At 55.3% G+C, this 18,099-nt stretch overlaps 8 protein-coding genes across 8 annotated transcripts; 3 read left to right on the top strand and 5 right to left on the bottom strand.

Annotated features, from left to right (window-relative positions):
• Positions 1-325: 325 nt before the first annotated feature.
• Positions 326-2,028, bottom strand: KVR01_005541 (uncharacterized protein). Its single transcript, XM_044793405.1, has 5 exons — positions 1,850-2,028; positions 1,690-1,788; positions 1,588-1,637; positions 1,318-1,518; positions 326-1,241 (listed from the first exon to the last, which is right to left on the bottom strand). The coding sequence occupies exons 1-5, from the start codon at positions 1,969-1,971 to the stop codon at positions 451-453; spliced, it is 1,263 nt and encodes a 420-aa protein (XP_044645986.1). The 5' UTR covers positions 1,972-2,028; the 3' UTR covers positions 326-450.
• Positions 2,029-3,663: 1,635 nt separating this feature from the next.
• Positions 3,664-5,592, bottom strand: KVR01_005250 (uncharacterized protein). Its single transcript, XM_044793929.1, has 2 exons — positions 4,805-5,592; positions 3,664-4,696 (listed from the first exon to the last, which is right to left on the bottom strand). Exons 1-2 carry the CDS (start codon positions 5,145-5,147, stop codon positions 3,777-3,779), a joined length of 1,263 nt encoding a protein of 420 aa, XP_044645695.1. The 5' UTR covers positions 5,148-5,592; the 3' UTR covers positions 3,664-3,776.
• Positions 5,593-5,759: 167 nt separating this feature from the next.
• On the top strand, positions 5,760-6,671 carry KVR01_005305 (uncharacterized protein; the record flags this gene model as incomplete). The annotated part of the gene is made up of 2 exons (XM_044790311.1): positions 5,760-5,993; positions 6,066-6,671. 2 exons carry the CDS (start codon positions 5,760-5,762, stop codon positions 6,669-6,671), a joined length of 840 nt encoding a protein of 279 aa, XP_044645750.1.
• A 299-nt stretch (positions 6,672-6,970) lies between these two features.
• On the top strand, positions 6,971-8,100 carry KVR01_005398 (holocytochrome c synthase CYC3; the record flags this gene model as incomplete). Its single annotated transcript, XM_044793907.1, has 3 exons — positions 6,971-7,090; positions 7,155-7,765; positions 7,845-8,100. The coding sequence occupies 3 exons, from the start codon at positions 6,971-6,973 to the stop codon at positions 8,098-8,100; spliced, it is 987 nt and encodes a 328-aa protein (XP_044645843.1).
• Positions 8,101-8,452: 352 nt separating this feature from the next.
• On the bottom strand, positions 8,453-9,202 carry KVR01_005145 (uncharacterized protein; the record flags this gene model as incomplete). Its single annotated transcript, XM_044789221.1, has 3 exons — positions 8,453-8,575; positions 8,672-9,060; positions 9,145-9,202. The coding sequence occupies 3 exons, from the start codon at positions 9,200-9,202 to the stop codon at positions 8,453-8,455; spliced, it is 570 nt and encodes a 189-aa protein (XP_044645590.1).
• A 149-nt stretch (positions 9,203-9,351) lies between these two features.
• KVR01_005368 (uncharacterized protein) lies at positions 9,352-12,381 on the bottom strand (the record flags this gene model as incomplete). The annotated part of the gene is made up of 4 exons (XM_044791714.1): positions 9,352-9,374; positions 10,538-11,222; positions 11,360-11,500; positions 11,575-12,381. The coding sequence occupies 4 exons, from the start codon at positions 12,379-12,381 to the stop codon at positions 9,352-9,354; spliced, it is 1,656 nt and encodes a 551-aa protein (XP_044645813.1).
• A 1,022-nt stretch (positions 12,382-13,403) lies between these two features.
• Positions 13,404-14,309, bottom strand: KVR01_005662 (uncharacterized protein; the record flags this gene model as incomplete). The annotated part of the gene is made up of 1 exon (XM_044784837.1): positions 13,404-14,309. The coding sequence occupies one exon, from the start codon at positions 14,307-14,309 to the stop codon at positions 13,404-13,406; it is 906 nt and encodes a 301-aa protein (XP_044646107.1).
• A 1,370-nt stretch (positions 14,310-15,679) lies between these two features.
• KVR01_005578 (uncharacterized protein) lies at positions 15,680-17,713 on the top strand. The gene has a single exon (XM_044788897.1). The coding sequence runs from the start codon at positions 15,822-15,824 to the stop codon at positions 17,559-17,561; it is 1,740 nt and encodes a 579-aa protein (XP_044646023.1). The 5' UTR covers positions 15,680-15,821; the 3' UTR covers positions 17,562-17,713.
• The last annotated feature ends 386 nt before the right edge of the window (positions 17,714-18,099 follow it).

Here is an 18,099-nt window from a genome sequence, read left to right as displayed (position 1 = left end):
CCAAAACAGACAAACTGACAGGGATGGATCGAATGCTTCATTGATCTTTAAACCCCGTCATGTGTCTAACTTTGTGCATTTGATATGAAAACTAAAGCGGCACCATAGAACGGTGTCTCCGTAACAGTCCCTGATGGTACACTAGACCACCATATAAAGCAGTGTACCTGTATTCAGACAGCTTGAGCCCGAGCAGCTCCTGCGGCACGGCTGGTATTGAACATAGCTAATCACAAAATCGGCAGTGCAGACCACATCGCAGACAGGTATTACAGTGGAAATCAAATCAGCTCCGGCACGGAGATGAGTCAAGGGTCAGGAAAAATTCAAATTATAAATGAAATTGTAAATATAAAAGCCCTATCTCTGAGGCGTGTATGTACAAAATGGAATTGCCAGTCCCCTGCCACACCCGGTAACTGGCGCATGGTCTATCTCCCCCAGGCTCTCTCAACTCGGCACACCAGCAACGATGTTCAGATACTGGCTGTTCGGGTAGCTAAGCAAGTTCTGCGACGAGCTGAGCGACCCCAGCGCGTTGTAGCTAGTAGTCAGGAGACTGCCGGTGTCGTTCCTGTCGCCCGACGCCTCCCAGAACATGCTCCCGCCGAGGCCCTTGCTCATGAGGTAGGCAACCTTGGTCGAGACCATCGCGGGCGTGTCGTAGGTGATGAGCTCCTTGGACCCGGAGTCATAGCTGTACGTCGCGCCCGCCGCCTGGTCCGTGATGACGGTCGCGCCCGCCTTGGGCAGCACCTTGTAGTCCCAGACGCCATTCTCCCAAGACCCAGACCCGACGCCAGTGTAGGTCTGTCCGATGCCCCCTGTCGCCTCGAACGAGCGGCCGTAGAGGGGCATCCCGAGGACGATCTTGGACGCGGGGACGCCGGCCGCGATGTAGTCAGTCACCGCGCGCTCGGTCGAGTACTTGACCGCCTGGGCGTTGCCCGAGTCGCTGGCGGGGTAGACGTTGGCCTGGTGCCCGCTCGTGCTGTCCCAGCCGCCTGCGTAGTCGTACGCCATCAGGTTGAAGTAGTCGAGGTACTGGGCCATGGCGGACAGCTGCATTGTGTTGTAGTTCTGCGGGCCGGCGGGCGAGGCGATGGTCAGCAGGAAGTGGTAGCCAGGCGCGTACTGCGCGGCATAATCGTCCAGCGCCTTGCGGACGGTCTGGAGCAGCGCGACGAAGTTGGCGGCTTGAGTCGCGTCTGCTGGGTACTCCCAGTCGATATCGAGGCCGTCTGGAGAAATACGAATCAGTTCATTAGTCGCCTTTCAAGCAATTCCGTCTCGGCTCCCGCTGTGGAGAAGACATACCGAAGCCCCAGTCTTTCATCAGGGTCACTGCGGTCGAGGCGAAGAGCGCACGGCTATCAGCAGTGCTGGCTGCTGCGGGAAAGTTGGTTGAGTAAGTCCAGCCACCAATGCTAAGAAGCACCTTCATCTGTCGGTTGGCTTTCTTCTGGATGTATAGTTGCTTCACGCAACCATACGCGTTATTTCCGATGTCATTCCATGCTGAAATTTGACTGATCAGCACTAATTTTTACCAACTCGCCAACAGTACAGAAAGCCTTATAGACTTACAGTCGGTGGGATAGTGTTTCTGGAGGTCCGAGTAAACATCAGAAGAATACCTGGTCTAGTGTCAGAGAGTCGAGAAGGTCAGGCTTGGCAATGTTAGCTTACACTTCACCAGTACTCCTCAGATTCGCAAAAGCGTAGAGGACAATGCTGAGCTTGTTGGCTGGCAAGTCCTGAGGCTGGTAGTTCCGTCCGTATATGCCCCTGAAAAGACATGCGTCAGCCCATGCGCTGTTCAAGTTGACTCCACCAAGAAGACACTTACCAGTTCGTAAAATATACAGTGTTTTCATAGCCAGTGGCTCGCTTATCGACTTGTGCAATAGGGCTGGAAGACACGAGCCAGGGCCCCAGGGCCAGGATTGGAGCAAGAAGATTGAAACGCATATTGTACAGAGTTTGAAGCCAAAAGTGAATTCATGTACTGTGTGATGCTGCGTCTGGGCGGGAGAAAGCATTGTCGAACACTTATAGTAATGGTATTCGGGCGTCGGTGTTCTAAGTTATATATTATGTCTGACTTCTTAATCAATAATGTCGCGTGTCGATGTAGCATAGTTTTTATCAGGCACGAGACAAATGACCAACAGGATGTCTCTTGTCGACCTCACACGTGGTAACTTCCACTCCAAGCCTGGCAGTCCTCCGGACAAGAAATTGATATCTTCAACAGCAGCAACGTTGCCGATCCTGATTCGTGGGCCCGGGGAACAGAAAATGCACATACCCCTTTCTTCTCCAGGCAAGGGATCGCAGGGACGTATGATCAAGGTGCCATCACCAGGGCAAGCTCGTCGCCTCGCCTCGTCAGTATCTCATCTCACCAGGTGCCTGCTGGTGTTGGCGGCAAGTGTCCACTTGCCTCCGTCCACCGAGCGCTCGACCAGCTGACCGGCCCTCATAGCCAACAGGATAGACATGTAATCTCCCAAGCAAGGGCAAAATGGCTGAAATAGTAAAGTGCAGTCTGTAGTCTGGCACAAGGGGTTGCATCATGTCAATCGTGCGTTAGATGACTGACCCTGTCATCTGGCCTAGACGGGGGACACAGATGCAGGTACCAACAACCCGCACAGTCTTGTGAAGTCTTTGTTCTCGAATCGGATATGCTTCGATCATTAACCGAATCTCCCTTGCCGAGGCGGCCAACCAATGGAAACAGTCATATGCTGTACAAAGGACCCTGGAGGATTTCAGCCTGCCGGTTGGGTGCTTATTAGTCGTTGCTGGTGGGAGGTTGCATGTGAGCAAGGGCAGAAGGTGGACGAGCCGGGGTTCGTGTGGTCACTTGCTCCTTTTGGAAGTTGTCAAGTTGTCGCCGACACAGGAAAGGGCCGAGAACCGCTGGACGGGGCGTAACATCGTGTCCCATACTAATACAGACACGCGCCCGCACGATCCCGCGTGCTGTGTGGTCCGGCCTTGATAGCGTGGGCATACCCTCAACGAATCATGACCGAGTCGAGCCAACGTCCAAGCCAGACCTTATCAAAACAACGTGGCCCGGGGTGGCATCCGGACCTCATCATCGCCCTGATAAAGCATCTGCAATGGAACACATTACGTGGGGTCTCGGCTCAAAGTGACAAGTCAATCTTTGTTGCCGAGAGGGAGGTAAGGGAGGGCGTCAGCTGGGGCACTCCCGGGTCTCTTAAGCTGACTGGCTTGACACGCGCTCCAGATAGGCCACACCGGTCCCATGAAGCGGTAGTTGCGGCAGTTCAATCTCGGGAGCAGCCGCAGGGAAATTGTTTCCGTGTTCCTCGGTTGGAATATTGGAGAGGTGAGCAAGTGAGGTGGTGGCCGCCCGTGCCTGGCCAAGATTTAGCAGCGTGCTCCCGGATATGTTACATGGATGCCAGGAGATCTGCAACGTTACCCGTTCTCCGGCGCAGCGGTAAATGCGGATATTTTGCCCGTCACTCGTCTCCGAGCCTCCGGGATTGCGGCACCGTCCACCAGCTTCAATTGGGCAGCCGATGCGCTTGGGGAAATGATACCAAAAACTCGACTTACGTCTGTTCGCCCTGGCCCCGAAGGTTGCTTGTGAACGACCACACGACAGGGCATCTTTGGATCCGGATCACAATTATTATCATAGCCGGTTCGGCCAGCCCGCGGGCGCCTACAATGCGTAGTTTCCTCGACTGTGCTTGCTGGCTTGGAACGCATCAAGTGTTTCGCAGCAACCACTACAAACCCAGAAGCCCAGCCAAGGCATCTGCAATATCATGAGCAAACCCCTCGTCATTAATGTCCCTCTTGTCTTCCACAACCCGGATACCTGATCCCGCGAGGCCGTCCCGTACAGATGAGAACAGTGCCTTGTCCGCCTCCTCATCGGCAAAAGGTCCGTCTGGCACAGCAATCATGCTGACTCCCCCAAGGGGCATCCACACCTGAACCAGCTCCGGCCTCTTGGCATGATTCTTCAACTTCTCGACGATGAAGTCGCCAACTTGTCGAGACTCCTCAGGCGACGACCTCATCAAGGTCACCGTAGGATTGTGCTCGTAAAGGTTCCTGCCCTTGTACTTCTCGGGGACTGTACTCTTCGGGCCGAAGTTGGTCATGTCCGTGGCCCCAAGGCTTATGATATTGGGGATTCCGGCCAAGGCGGCCGCTTCGAGGCGGTCCTGGCCGGCCGACATAACCCCGCCGGTGTGCAAGTCGCATATCTCGGTCGTCGTCAAGTCAAGCACAGCGTCCAGCTGGCCCTGTCGCACCAGCCTTTCCATAGCTTTTCCGCCATGTCCCGTTGCGTGGAATACATATATCTCGACGTCGTGTTTAGACTCCAGGTGTTTGCGGACCGCATCCACACCTGGAGTCGTCACGCCAAACATTGTGATGCCGATACGCTTCTTGGATCCGCCTGTATTCTCCTGTGTGACGCGTGTCCTAGATACGTACGCTTTTGCAGCGGCTCCGATGGCAGCCCCTGCGTTGCTGAGGATGTCTTTCAGGACCTGGTTCAGTCCAGCTACGTCTACCACCGAGTACAGCATTGCGATATCAGTCTCGCCCACCAGTGGTCCCGTGTCACCGCTGGCGACGGTGGAAACAATCATCTTGGGAAAGCCTATTGGCAGGACCTCCCTCATTACCTCGGCTTACTAATTGTCAGCGAAACGTTTCCTCTCAACGACACGAATGTTGGGGTTAGACACAGGTAATGCATGTAACTCGATTTAGAAGGAGACGATAGAGACCACGTTACCTGCGAGACTGGTCCCCCCTGATCCGCCAGCGCTGATGATGCCATGGATTCTGCCCTCGTCGAAGAGGCGCCTGACAGCACGAGAGGCACAAGCCGCCATGAACTTGACGAGCTCACCCCGGGGCAGTTCGGCTGTCGTTTTGCCTCCGCCGTGCTCGCTGAGAAGAGAATGTTGGCTAAAGTTGATAGCACTGTGTTCTACGTTTTCTCGGCCAACATCGAGCAACATGACCTCCACCGATTCATGATGTCGTATCTGATCTCTGAGAAAGAGTAGTTCTTGCAACTTAGTGTCGCATGTGCCCAAGAGCAGAACCGTAGCTGGGGCTCCGGGGTTAGACATGGTGTAGGGCAGAGCACAGTAGTCGCCTAGGAGTTGATTGAATGAGCCTTTTACCAGAATCTGATAATTATCGGCAAGAATGAGACGGCCCCGGGGGAATATGTGGAGAAATCAAGAGCACCAATTTCGAGGTTTTCAATCAATAAAGTAGTTAGCCTGGCTCTTCAAACACAGAATGATGTCAAACTAAAGATGGATGATGGTATTGAAGCTGGCCAGCCAAGGTGAAAGAGGCCTTGTCAATGTGATATTTCCAATGGTCAAGTGCTGGGAGAAGCCAGGCGGATTCGTTGCAGAAATGTCAACACGCAAAGGTAGAAATGCCTCAAGCCAACATGCGAATCGGGCCATCGGCCGAAGTCAATTGTTGAATCGTGCCGAGAGCTTTGGGAAGTGGTAGAATTACACTGCCGTTGACAGGTCGGGATGAGAGGCACAATTGCGGGGGCTTCGGGCTTCATTTGAAGATGTCCTAGTGACGTCAGGATCAACGGGGTCAACAAAGATACTTGTATCACGAGAGACAAGCCTCTTGTGATTTCTGATACTCAGTACAAATTGCTACAAACCGAAAGTCGCTCCCCATACGTGTGGTAGACAAGACAACCAAACATGGCTCCGCCGACAAACCGCCAGGAGATATTGGCCCAGCTGCGAAGCCAGGTGGCCAAGGGCCATGCCATTGTCGGAGCCGGGGCGGGGATTGGGCTTTCTGCCAAGTTCGTGGAAGAAGGGGGAGGGGACTTGATCATCATATACAACAGCGGGCGATATCGAATGGCGGGCCGTGGTTCGCTGGCTGGCCTGATGCCTTATGGCAATGCAAACGATGTGGTCCTGGACATGGCAAGCACAGAGGACCCCAACCCCAACACGCGCTGACGGCTTTCCAGGGCTGACCAGGTGTCTACATGCCAGGCCAACGAGGTTCTCCCCATCGTGAAGCAAACGCCGGTGATAGCTGGGGTCTGCGGCACGGATCCCTTCCGAAGCATGCCTGGGTTCCTCAAGCAGCTCAAGGACCTGGGGTTTGCCGGGGTGCAGAACTTCCCGACGGTGGGACTGATAGACGGCAAGTTCAGGGCCAACCTCGAGGAGACCGGCATGTCATATGACCAGGAGGTCGACATGATCCGCCAGGCTCGAGAGATGGACATGTTGACCACGCCCTACGTTTTCAACGTCGAGGAGAGCAAGAAGATGGCAGAGGCGGGAGCGGACATTCTGGTGGCACACATGGGCCTCACCTCGTCCGGCAGCATAGGGGCGACCAGCGGGAAGACGCTTGACGAGAGCGTCAAGCTGATCCAGGAGATCCAAGAAGCTGCTGTGAAGATCAAGCCGGACGTGATGGTGCTGTGCCACGGTGGGCCCATCGCAACCCCGGACGATGCAAAATACGTGCTGGAGAGGGTCAAGGGAGTCCATGGGTTCTACGGGGCATCATCCATGGAGAGGCTTCCGGTCGAGGAGGCGATCACCAACATAACCAAGACATTCAAGGCTCTAAAGCCTAGTTCATAGCCTGCGGTGGGATGGGAGAATGAGAGAATGGGAAATCATCCTGTCGATGCTGAAGTGATGTAGACAGGCCGTGGGGAAGCCGAGCCGCGTTCACCCGAAGAGGCGACTCCACTAAAATTTCCAGAAGCCGCACCCTTGCAATGACGATTTCCATCTTTCCATCATCCTCCAGTCTGGGTCAATCTTTTACCAATCCCGACCAGGTTTACCAACTATTGCACTGCAAACAAAAACCGTCTTCTCTCGACTTGATTGCTCTTGTCAGCCGTACCAACAGAATCGCACAACAATCAAGCACCATGGGTTGGTTCTGGGCTGATGATGCTGCCGCGGTTCATGCCCCGTCCGCCGCTCCTCCGGCGCCAAAGCCCTCGTCCTGCCCAGTGCCACATCAACAGCGCGGGGATGCAGCACCACCTGTAAGCCTCTTCCACCGGCATGCGTTCCTTACTCTGTAGACCCCAGAGACTGACAAGAACCCAGCCAAGCTGCCCCATGCACAACAAGACCGTCGACGTCCTGGGCTCCGCAGCCCCGTCTCGCCCATCCCCTCCGCCGTCGTCATGTCCCGTCCCACACGACCAAGCCGGCAAGGCCGATGACGCCTCGTTCCTGTCCAAGATAAACCCCCTGAACTACATGTTCCGCGAGATATCCCAGGCGCCCGCCCCCAACCAGACACACGCGCTCCCGGTCGAGCGGGACCCGAGCTCCATCCCCAAGGGCACCGGCGACGGCAACTGGGAATACCCGTCCCCCCAGCAGATGTACAACGCCCTGCTGCGCAAGGGCTACACAGACACCGACGTCACGGCCGTCGAGAGCATGGTGGCCGTGCACAACTTCCTGAACGAGGGCGCCTGGGCCGAGGTCGTCGAGTGGGAGAGGCGCTTCGGCGGCGGCCTGTCCCGCGCCTGGGAGATCTGCCGCCGCGGCGAGGAGAACGCCGACGAGACCCGCCGCGTCCTGGACTGGAAGGCCAACGCCGAGCCCATAAACCCCACCCTCATCCGCTTCCAGGGCCGGCCCAAGGAGATGACCCCCAAGGCCGCCATGTTCCAGGTCATGGGCTGGCTGTACCCAGCCAAGTTCGCGTGAGTTGAGATCCAGCCCCTGTCCTGTCTCGCTTTTGCGCGGCAAGAAAAGGAATCGCAGGTGCTAACAGGACGGCAGTACCGAGCCCCCCTTTGACCGCCACGACTGGTACGTCGCTCGGAACGTAAACGGCGAGGAGAAGCAGGTGCGCTACGTGATCGACTACTACAGCGGCCCTCCCGAGCCCACCGGCGAGCCCGTCTTCTACCTCGACGTCCGGCCCGCCCTCACCCCGACCGGCGCTGTTGAGCGGATGATGAGATGGGGCGGCGACGTCTGGTGGAGGGCCTCGGGAGGAGTAGTACGCGAGGCCAACCAGAAGTCTCAACAGTGATGTCTTGGCTCAGCCGGGCATTCGGGCAGACGGGCGGGCAGAAGCGGCGGAGCACGTGGTTCTGATCGGTGGATTGCTGCATGGTGTGGACTAACTAGACTCTGACTTGAAAGCTGGCGTTTGGGATTGGGTATACCGGGATGGTGCGTGTCTTCCTGAGGGCCATTATTGCCTGGCCCTGTCGCAAATTACAACCAACTCTCCTCTCTTCTTGTACAGGATTACGATCGGAATGACAGCAACACGCAATGTACAACAAAAAAACAGGCCATTATTATTCGAAGAGGTTTAATACTGAGGCTTTCCAATTCATCGTCCCTGACCACCCCCGATTACTCTCGCCTCGCTCAACCTAGGTTGTAGCCGCCAGCTGGGTGACCTGGTCCAGCAGCGCCTTGTCCTCCCCGGCCGCGTTCTTGGTGACCTTGTCCCGGAGGTGATCAACCTGCTGGCCTGCAGCAGCAGGTGGGTTGCCCTGTTCGAATTACCCCAGTCAGCGACAACTTTCACGCACACATGGAAAGAGGGGCCGGGCGGCGGGAGGGCAAGACAAGAGAAGGAACGAGCGTACCTGAGCCGTCTGGACCCTGCTGACCTGCATAGCCAGGAAGAACTTGGGCACCTTGATAGCAAGGCTGCCGCCGACGCTGCGCAGGCCGGCCTCGGTGGCCAGGTACACGTTGAGCTGGTCCTGCAGGGTGGCCAGGTCGGCGTCGGCGGGGTTCGCGGGCGTGGCGAAGGTGTCGAGGGCGAACTGGAGGGGGCTCGAGGAGGACTTGGAGAAGTCGATGTCGCTGAAGGTCGCCGACCCGGACGTCACGTCGGGCACCTTGTCGATGGTCGTCCCGGAGCCGCAGGTCACGGCGGACTGGATGGACGTGACCGAGTCCTGGACTTCCTGCGGGAGCGCTTCGTTGCCGACCACGAAGCAGGCGTTCTGGCGGGGCTCCAAGGTGGGCACTTGCGGGGTGGAAATGGAAATGTCAGCCCTTTCGGTCCACAGCGGATATCGAGGTATCATTGGGCGGCGAGGGGGTTACTGACCTGCACCGGTGAGGGAAAGGCTGGCCAGAGCCAGGGCGAAGGAGGCGGTATAACGCATGGCGGAGAATAGGATATCGGAGTGTGGGTATCAAATGGGCGGGGGCCAAATCGCGGCACGTCAATCGTACAGAAGCGACAGATGAGCCGGGCAAGACACAGTCTAGGCGTTGGCGATAGAGGGCAGGGCCAGCTGGGAAGAATTGAAGATTACAATCGAGACTGGCTGGTTGCTGAAGGAATGACAGGCCGGGGGAGATCAGTGGATCGGATGAAGGCGATCGACAAACTCATGCGGGATCAACAAGAAGGGATGGCACTTATAACACATCGTAGACACCTTCGCTTTCGTGATGTGCGGCTCTAAACCCCGGTGCAAATCATCGTGGTGGATGGCGCCGACGCTCATCGTTGACACACATTGCGTTTCACAGGACTCGAGTGGGTCACTTGAGCAGTTAATCCCACGATCAACACAGCGCAGCAACGGCACAGGTGCAGCAATTGAGCATGTTGAGCCCCTCGAGGGGTGCTGTATTCGAACGAATAAGGCCATCTGATACAACTCAAGACCCCAGCCCGTCAGAAACTTTAATTCCCTGGAGTAGCGGTTCATGCTCAATGGGGGTTGACCTGCGCGCGGCCCCCTGGGCCGCAGGGTTTCAGGACGCCGCATCAAGCCAGGCGTCTTGTACATAGACAAGGGGGCGGAGCGAGCCGCCGTGTGGGAAAGCTTGGGCAGGAGCCGCATTGTGGATATAAGGTCGAATAATCCTGGGCACTTTGAGACTTCAGCCCTCTCCCGACTGTCACCAGCTGCCCGCGTTGGTGATTCAACCAGGAGCGCCAAACCCCCTCCCACCCAAGGTTTTTCCTGAATCGTGTTATGGCCTGTTTCGCCGGCCGCTCCGTGCTTGACTGACATGCCGAGCTCTGTTCCCAGTGTATTCTTACCGAGTCCTGTCTTCCTCGGGTGTATCGCAAAAGTTGAATATGTCCAGTGGCACCCTCTGGTGTGGAGGCGGTCTTTTCTTATATAAGACACACCTGGGCAGCTGCCCCCCCCGGATACTCCACGGTTTGTAGAATATTTAGATATCGACTGAACCCGCATGCTCAGAACAGGTCCACATCTGAAATCAAGTACGCGATCTCGCTCTCTGGCCGCCGTGCTTGGCACCGCCCAGGAACGGTCGCCTTTGCGCGCAGACCGCCATGTGTCGAGCTTTCCGACACTTTGCCAGCCTTCATTTGCTGTGTGTTGTGAGGATGGTTAGCCGGTTTCTGCAACAGCACCAAAATCTCCTCTCAACGCCAGGCTTGTGCGGGTGATGAGTTGTGGCTCGTGAACGTACCTCGCACACAACGGCCGCGTGTTTGACTCCCATATTCTGGCCGATCCACCCAAGCCTGCCCTGCACGTATTCCTTCTGCTCCGGGGTGACAAACTGGCTCTCCGCCGCCAGGACCAGGGGCCAGATTACCATCAGGTTGGTGATCCCTTCGACCGAGGCGGCATCGTCACTTCCACACGGTGACTTGGCCCCCTTCGGAGGATCCTCTCCTATTCCTTTCCAGGAGCACAAGTACGGTATGCTAGCGATGATATTGTGGATGTCCTCCTTCGCGGTGTGAGACGCTGTTGTCCCCAATGTTTGAGGCCACGGATCCGCAGATTCGGCCAGCCAGTTTGAAACATCTGCAATGATGTGGCAGATGAGCAGACGGAATGCGTACTTGTTCAGCCAACGGGTCGCTGTCCACCAGTCTGGATACACAATGTGTGCCGACTCGCTTTTGGTATGCCACAGGTTCTTCTTGGCCATCAGGTCTTCCGACTCGTAGTATTGGGTTACACGCCTCTCGAACTCTTGCGCCGTCATGAGTATCTTGACGGCTTTGCGGGTGGCCTCGGAATCTCTCCTTGGCGACGCAAGCAGGCTAGCCAGTTTGGACCGCAGGTCCAACATCCTCATCGACGTCAGGTGTGGTCGATTGGCGCGGGGAATACTAGAGGCTTGTGTGGACCAACGAATGATGTCGTCGTCTCCTATGACGGTAGACAAGTCATACTGGCGCATCTGGGGGCGTGAATATGACTATTAGTGTATGTGCGCAGAGTGAGGAAGGGGTCCCCCGGGGTCGCGTTGGAAGAGGTGTAATCATGGTACAAACTCACCCGCTCTTTCCAAGGGAGTTCGAGATTGTATATACGTACCAGACTCTCCATCACCAGGTCAAACATCTCGGTGCCATGTTTGGAAGAGAACTGCTCAGGGCCCCTCAGGCGCAGGAGTTCGAGCGCAGCCCTGAAGTGTTGTGTGTATGCGATCTTGTCGGCGTCGCCAGATGCGAGGCCCTGTGGTTCGCTGCGCATCAGCATCCCGGCATGCAAAGCACTCTGTTGATCCCTTGACACCGTTGCACACATACCTCATATACCCCCAGCAGGATTGTTGTAGCCAAGACGGTGTCAGACTTGGCTGACTCCTTGCCCTGGAGCGCCTCCCTCAGCCCGCGGACGCCTGTGCCGTAGTACAGATGCGTCGAAGCTGCGGCCTCCCTACAGTTGGGGCGCATGGAAAACGCAGCGATGGAGACGGCGCTGAACATGTCCTGGAAATATCGGCTCGACCCTTCTTCTGATGCGAGCAGTGACGGGATGAACGTCAGCATGCCCGTGTCCGACTTGCCGGGAGAGTACACGACATAGCTGGAGAGGAAGTAACAGCGCGCGCGGTCGACCAGCGGCGTGTGTATCGATTGCAAGCCGAGACCCATTACCCCGGATGTATTTCCATCAATGTCGGCCGCCGAGATGGGCCAAGTCGACCCGCGCCTCGGCTTGGTGATAGGGTCCGACAGGTTCCTCCTGTGACCGCCAGGTGCCCTTTGGCCGCTTGTCACCTCGTCCTGGACGGGCACCGAGGACCTTCGTTGGTGTGTATCCTGCGCGCTCGACGCGCAGGAGTCTTCGGGTGAAAGGGTTGAGTTTGGGCTCTTGCTGGTCGCCGCATTTTCCTTGAGTGCAGCCAGCCGCTTGCCTTTGCTTCCCTTGCCAAACTTGGCCTTGATAATCGTCTTTTGCGTCTGGTCGCGCAATTTGAAGCCTTGTGAGTATCCCGCGCACGTTCTCCCCGACTTGAGGCACTTGACGCAGCCCGGCTTTGCCTCGTCGCATTTTATCCTCCTCTCCCGACAGTTGATACAGGCACCGGACGGCTTCCCTGTGTTGACCATAACGACCACAGCATATCCTGCGGGAGACTTGCGAGAGCGAGAAATGTGGGAAAAGCGCCGGGGCCGATCTGGTACATGCGACCAGTGAAGCCTCTCGATAATATGCCCCCTGAATTTGTCATGGGAGAGTGACGTGGACGCGACGCCTTGCACAGACACATGTGATGGTCCATTCAGTCCATGGGAGGGAGCATTCTTAAAGCAGGACGACACACTGCATTGCCACAGATTTTAGTCTGAAATTGTGACGCTGTCAGGCTGAGCCTATCACACCCGGGACGGTCGGGTTAGCTGAAACAAACCAGTGCACAGCATCGACATCTAGACAACGTCAGCCACTTTGGCCTCATGTTCATCGGCGTCAATGATGCATACCACCGAACTGCTGTCGAAGCTGCCTTGCTTGCAACGCTGACAAGTTATCCTAGGATGCCTTGACACAGCACACTGGTGTTTCAACCCGAGTGTGGACGGAGGCGGCATCTTGTGGACTGTCACCATGAACCAAACAGGCTGAGCGCACTTGGCATCCAGGTTTCACATGCCCTTCCGTACCCTTCTTGCGAGTCTCCCCGCCCACTACCACAGTTTAAACTCGGCCCTTGTGGGGAGCCTGGGCAGCGACAGCGCAAGGCAATCTCGAAAAACGCCTTGCGCTCCCCATCGGATGCTGCATGAGGTATGGTGGCTCAGACGTCGCCTTTCCAGACTGCCAGATCCCCCCGCTGTCAGAGAGCCGGAAGCTTGGACGGGAAGCCGACGTTTGATGATATATGTGGCCGGGCCTCCCCTGCTCTCGGGGAACTTCCACGCGCCGATCGCGCCGTGCACAAACTACACTGCACCTCCCGAACTGGCTTCTTGCACCTCTCTCCGCTACTGCTACCACCCGCCAAAGCTTATCCGGCCAGTGTTGGCTTTTCCCGACCAAGCCGACCCTTCGCCTTGAAGACGTCCTCGGACGTGACGGACCGAGCACCTGTCATGGCCGAGAACACATCTGCATTGTCCTCTGCCGACGGCTACGGTGGCGAGAGCCGGTCGAGGATGGCTCGCATCCTCAAGGCGCTTGACTCGCGGCGCGGCTTATAGTCTGAGTTCCTGTACGCGCCGTTCATGAAGCCACCAACCGTCTGACCAAGTTCGACGCTCTTTCTGCGCATCTTGCCGAGAATCGTCTTGGGCGGCTCGGGCTCGTCCTGTGCCTGCAACTGCGATGCCTCGCCCTCCTCGTCTACAGCCGCCAGGACCTGCCTCGAGTTTTGTGGTCTTCTCGTCATGCCTTCGGCGGTTGCTGTTCCTTGCCTGTTGCCAGCTGAGGTGCCGGTTCCCTCTTCCGAGGGTCTTGTAACAACTATGGCCGGAATTTCTCGTGCCTCGGGAGAGGGCAGTGGAATCTCTTCAGCTTCCACCTCATCAGGGCTTGGGTACCCTGATATGGGCCCAAACCAGGTGATCTCGGTCACGTTTTCCGCCGAGACAAAGGTAGCCATGCTTGGTCCTGGCAGTCTCTGCAGCCTGTGTGGAAAGCCTGGGAATCTGATGGGTCCATCGGCTGGACTAGTGTTTAGGGACGTTATGGGATCAGCAGTTGTGGAGCCTGTTGGTTGCATGGCTACTGGAGGGTTGAATACGACAGGTGTAGGTCTGCGGTGTTTCATGTGCATTGTCCTGTACTCCTTGGGTTTGAAGAGCTCATCAGTCAGGTCACGGACATAGTATGATAGTCCTCTCATGTCACCGAGCGTGAGTCGACACTCCCCCTTAGCAATGACCATGTCGCCCGTTTCTGGACAGTTCTTCCTGGTTGCTGAGACAACAAACTCTGCAATCTCGTCAAAGACATATTCCACCTCACCTCGAGGGATGAAAGCCGGATTGTGCTGGGATTCACGGGGGTACTTTTTGTCCAGCGCCGAAAGCGCCATGTGAGCTGTTTATGAAGTATGCTTTAGGAAGAATGATGATTGTGTCTTAGGTGATTATTTGCCAGAATCAGGGATTAGTCTGAGAGAGCTTGAGATGATGGTTGAGAAGAGGTTGATGGGTCGGGTAGAGAAGAGCAGGTAAGAGAAGGAGGAAAATGCCAGATGAGAGCAGAGAATGGTTGACAGAGACATTTTTGTCCCAGGACCCAACATGATAACAGAAGAGGAAGGCACGAGATGACATGCATGATGTATCTTGCCTTCACTTTGTAATGGAGGCAGGACAAGTGAGGAGGACGTGGGGGAAGGAAAAGGCCAGTAAGTAACAAGCACAAAGGGGGCACTTTTTCTTCCGTCTCACAACAGCAGAGAGGATGGAAGCAGGTTCTGAAAAGTGAAATGAATGTATTAGACGGTGAACTTTTGGAGCAGAGAACCGGAACATAAAGGAAGAAGCCATTTGAACATGAGGGGAGAAATATCAAACCAGACCGGACATCCTGAAAGGATGGTTTGAAAGTGATGAAGGAGCAAGAAGAAGAGAGGGTGCATGTTCACCGCAAAAATGACGAAACGGTCCAGTAATAAGGGCGGGCTACCAGGGTGGTGGGCAATTTCCTTCCAAGTCACATCACATCAGCTCAGTGCTGTGCCTAGTCTCAAGGAGCTTTCTCAAGGAGCTTGTTGCCCAAGCTGCTGGCCCTTCTCTACAAAAACGAGAGCACAGCTGAAGTGGGCCTCTAAGCACTCAATGAACCTGTGCGTCAAGCCAATAAGATGGGATTCTCAAAGCGCAGGAGCAAAGCTGTCCAATTTATTTAAGTATTCAAGCCTCTTTACAGGGGATACTGGACACGGGGCAGTCAGCCTCACTGTTGAAGAGTGTTTTTCATAGCTGGATGAAGTCCTGAGGGGAGTTATTGCAGGATAAAATGTATGAGATGGTTGGAAATAGATTCTGCCATAGCCAAGAATTCATCTCTTCGGAAAAACACAGCAACTTAATTGTTTGGTAGTTTGAGTGGGAGAGAGGATGGTTGGTGATGGTTCTCGCTGAGCAGTGGGAAGACCTTGGAATACTGGATGGCTTTGCTACTTGCAAGTTGGTGACTTCAAACTGCCATTGCAAACTGTAGGCTAATAATAGCGGACTAACAAGGTGACCCAGGTACCTAGGTACCACAGTAGCTACGAAATTGGTATGGCCCGCTCCCGCCCACCTAAGATACGTACCTCAGGTAGGTAGCATGTAATACCCAGGTATGAAGAAGGTGTCCCCGGTTAACTTTCAAGTCTGCAGCTCCGTTGATAGCAGCTCATCCCCCTGTCTATCTTATCGTTATCGGCTCAGGGTCCTCCAAGTTATTTTTCTGGCGCTAGTTTCTGCAGCCAAGGTCAGCTGTGAAGATCAAAAATAGAGCTGGCTTCGTTTGTCATCCAGCCTTAGGCGCCACCCAGTATCTTTGTCCGAGTCTTGATGGCAGTACAAAATCGCAGAGACCACAGGAAGTCATGACCGATGCACCCATGACAAAGACCGATCCAGAGGCAGAGGAACACTACACCCGTCTCCACATTGCGCCTCTGAATCCCGAGCTCCTCAAGGTCATTGTACCACAAGCTGTCCTCCCAAAAGCTCGCGAAATCTCCTACCACACACTCCAGGCCTTCCCCGAGCGGCCATACGGTTTCATCGAAATCCCCTCTGCCGCCGCTCAGAAGATCAAGAGCAAGCTCAACGGGGCAGTTCTGAAAGGCGTCAAGATTCGGGTTGAACCTGCCCGACCGGACAACATGCCGAAGCCCGATCCCGATGCGATCATCAGCACTGCTGCCGGCGGTGACCTGGAGCGCAAATCGAAGAAGTCCAAAACTGAGAAGCGAGAGAAGAAGAGGAAGCGTGACCCCCAGGAGATTGCCGGCATTGAGTTAGAAGAGGGCCGCAAGATTAAGCGCGGCTGGACGGTCACGCCAGACGAGGCAAAGGCCAAGAAGAAGAAAGAGAAGGAGAGAGAAAAGGCAAAGTCCAAGTCAGGGAAGGACAAAAAGGAGAAGGAGGGGAAGGACAAGAAGGATAAGAAGAAGAGACGGAGAGATGCCGAGTCCGAATACACCGATGGGCCTGAATGCTTGGTGAAGACACAACTTCCACCCAACAAGCGTGATACTGTGGCTGGTGACTCTCAAGGCGAGGCAAAAAAGTCAAAGAAACACAAGACGCACGAAGTTGTTGTCCATGAGTTCAAGAACACAACAAAGTTCCCTACATACTTCAAGGCTTCTAAGGGCGCCACTACATCTGGAACCGGATATGAATTTGTGGAGGGCAAGGGCTGGGTGGACAGCGATGGAAATGTGGTTGAGAACATCAAAAGCACGAGACCCAAGGGCTTGCCAACGACCCTAGTCGAGAGGAAGACTTCCAAGGATGATGAGGACGAGGATGACACTACTAGTAGCAGTGGAAGCTCTTCAGAAGAGGAGGGGGAGGATTCTGAGGCTGAGGATGACAACATTGCTGCGAAGAAGGAGCGCAAAGCTGCACACCCAGCCCTCAAGTCTTTGGCTATAGATGTTGCGACCAGCACGGGCTCGGAGAGCCCCCAAGATTCTGCTCGACCAAAGTCCTCGAGCTCGGCCAGGAGCCTCACAATCAAGATACCCCCGGCAACCCCTTCCTCCAACAAAATCCATCCTCTCGAAGCTTTGTACAAGCGGCAACAGCAAGACAAAGCAGAGGATAAGGCAGACACCACAGCTGATCAGCCTTTTTCATTCTTCAGCGGGCAGGATCTTGAGGAAGAAGACGACAACGACCTTGGCCAAGGAGAAGGGGTGGGTGGCTCCGGGATCGATAATGACGAAAACAGCAGTCAGGCAGGTCCCTCCCAGGGCAGCCAGCTGCCCATGACTCCTTTCTCTAAGCAGGACTTTGAGTGGCGAGGTATGCGGAGTGCAGCTCCCACCCCCGATACTGCCCATCCCAGCCGGTATTCAAGGATTTGGCCACTCAGAGATGACAGGGAGGAGAGCCCAGGCATCCCAGAGGGTGAGGAATATCATGATCAATCGAACAGCCCTATGGGTGCCAGCCAGGCAAATGATGAGGAGGGAGAACAGACCAACCCCAGCACTGACTTCCAGAAGTGGTTTTATGAGAACAGAGGCGACCTCAATCGGTCTTGGGCGAAGAGGAGAAAGACAGCAGCCAAGCAGAAGAGGTATAGGGAGAACAAGGCCCGGGCCGCTTGATCAACAGATGGCAGCTATCGGTTACTTAATTAGACAGTTGCACAACTGAACAGCCTTTTTTTGGCTCAACACCTGCCACCATTGTAGTTTAATCCTTGTCAATTTCGTCTATGAAGCCTGGTTATGCTACTGCCATGTTCAGTCGAAGCAGCCTCAAGTGCTGTTGACGATTTGTGCTTGATCATTCATCTGTTGTGGTGTATTCCACATCTCCTAAAAATAATTGTGATCTCGTCCACACCTCCTCCATAAATATGCTTCCTTTTGATACAAATTCCTTTTATCTTACAACAAATTGATCTTAGAAGAAGGCAGGCCAATGGTGGCCAACCACAGATGAGCCCTCAAGCAGGCACAGGCGTCAAAACCAGATGCAGTCGTCAGAACCAGGAGGACTCCAGATGATAGACTCGTGGTAGGCTCCATGGGAGCAAACGGCCAGGAGGCGTTGGGATCCAGCAATGCAACAGGGGGGGAATCGAAGGCCATGTAGCTGATGCATGCAGAAGCTCGCAGAAGCTTGTTCTCAAATTGAGAC

Source organism: Diaporthe batatas (assembly GCF_019321695.1).
Source record: "Diaporthe batatas strain CRI 302-4 chromosome Unknown Contig00005, whole genome shotgun sequence".
Lineage (NCBI taxonomy): Eukaryota > Fungi > Ascomycota > Sordariomycetes > Diaporthales > Diaporthaceae > Diaporthe > Diaporthe batatas.
This window is presented reverse-complemented; position numbering and strand designations above follow the sequence as displayed.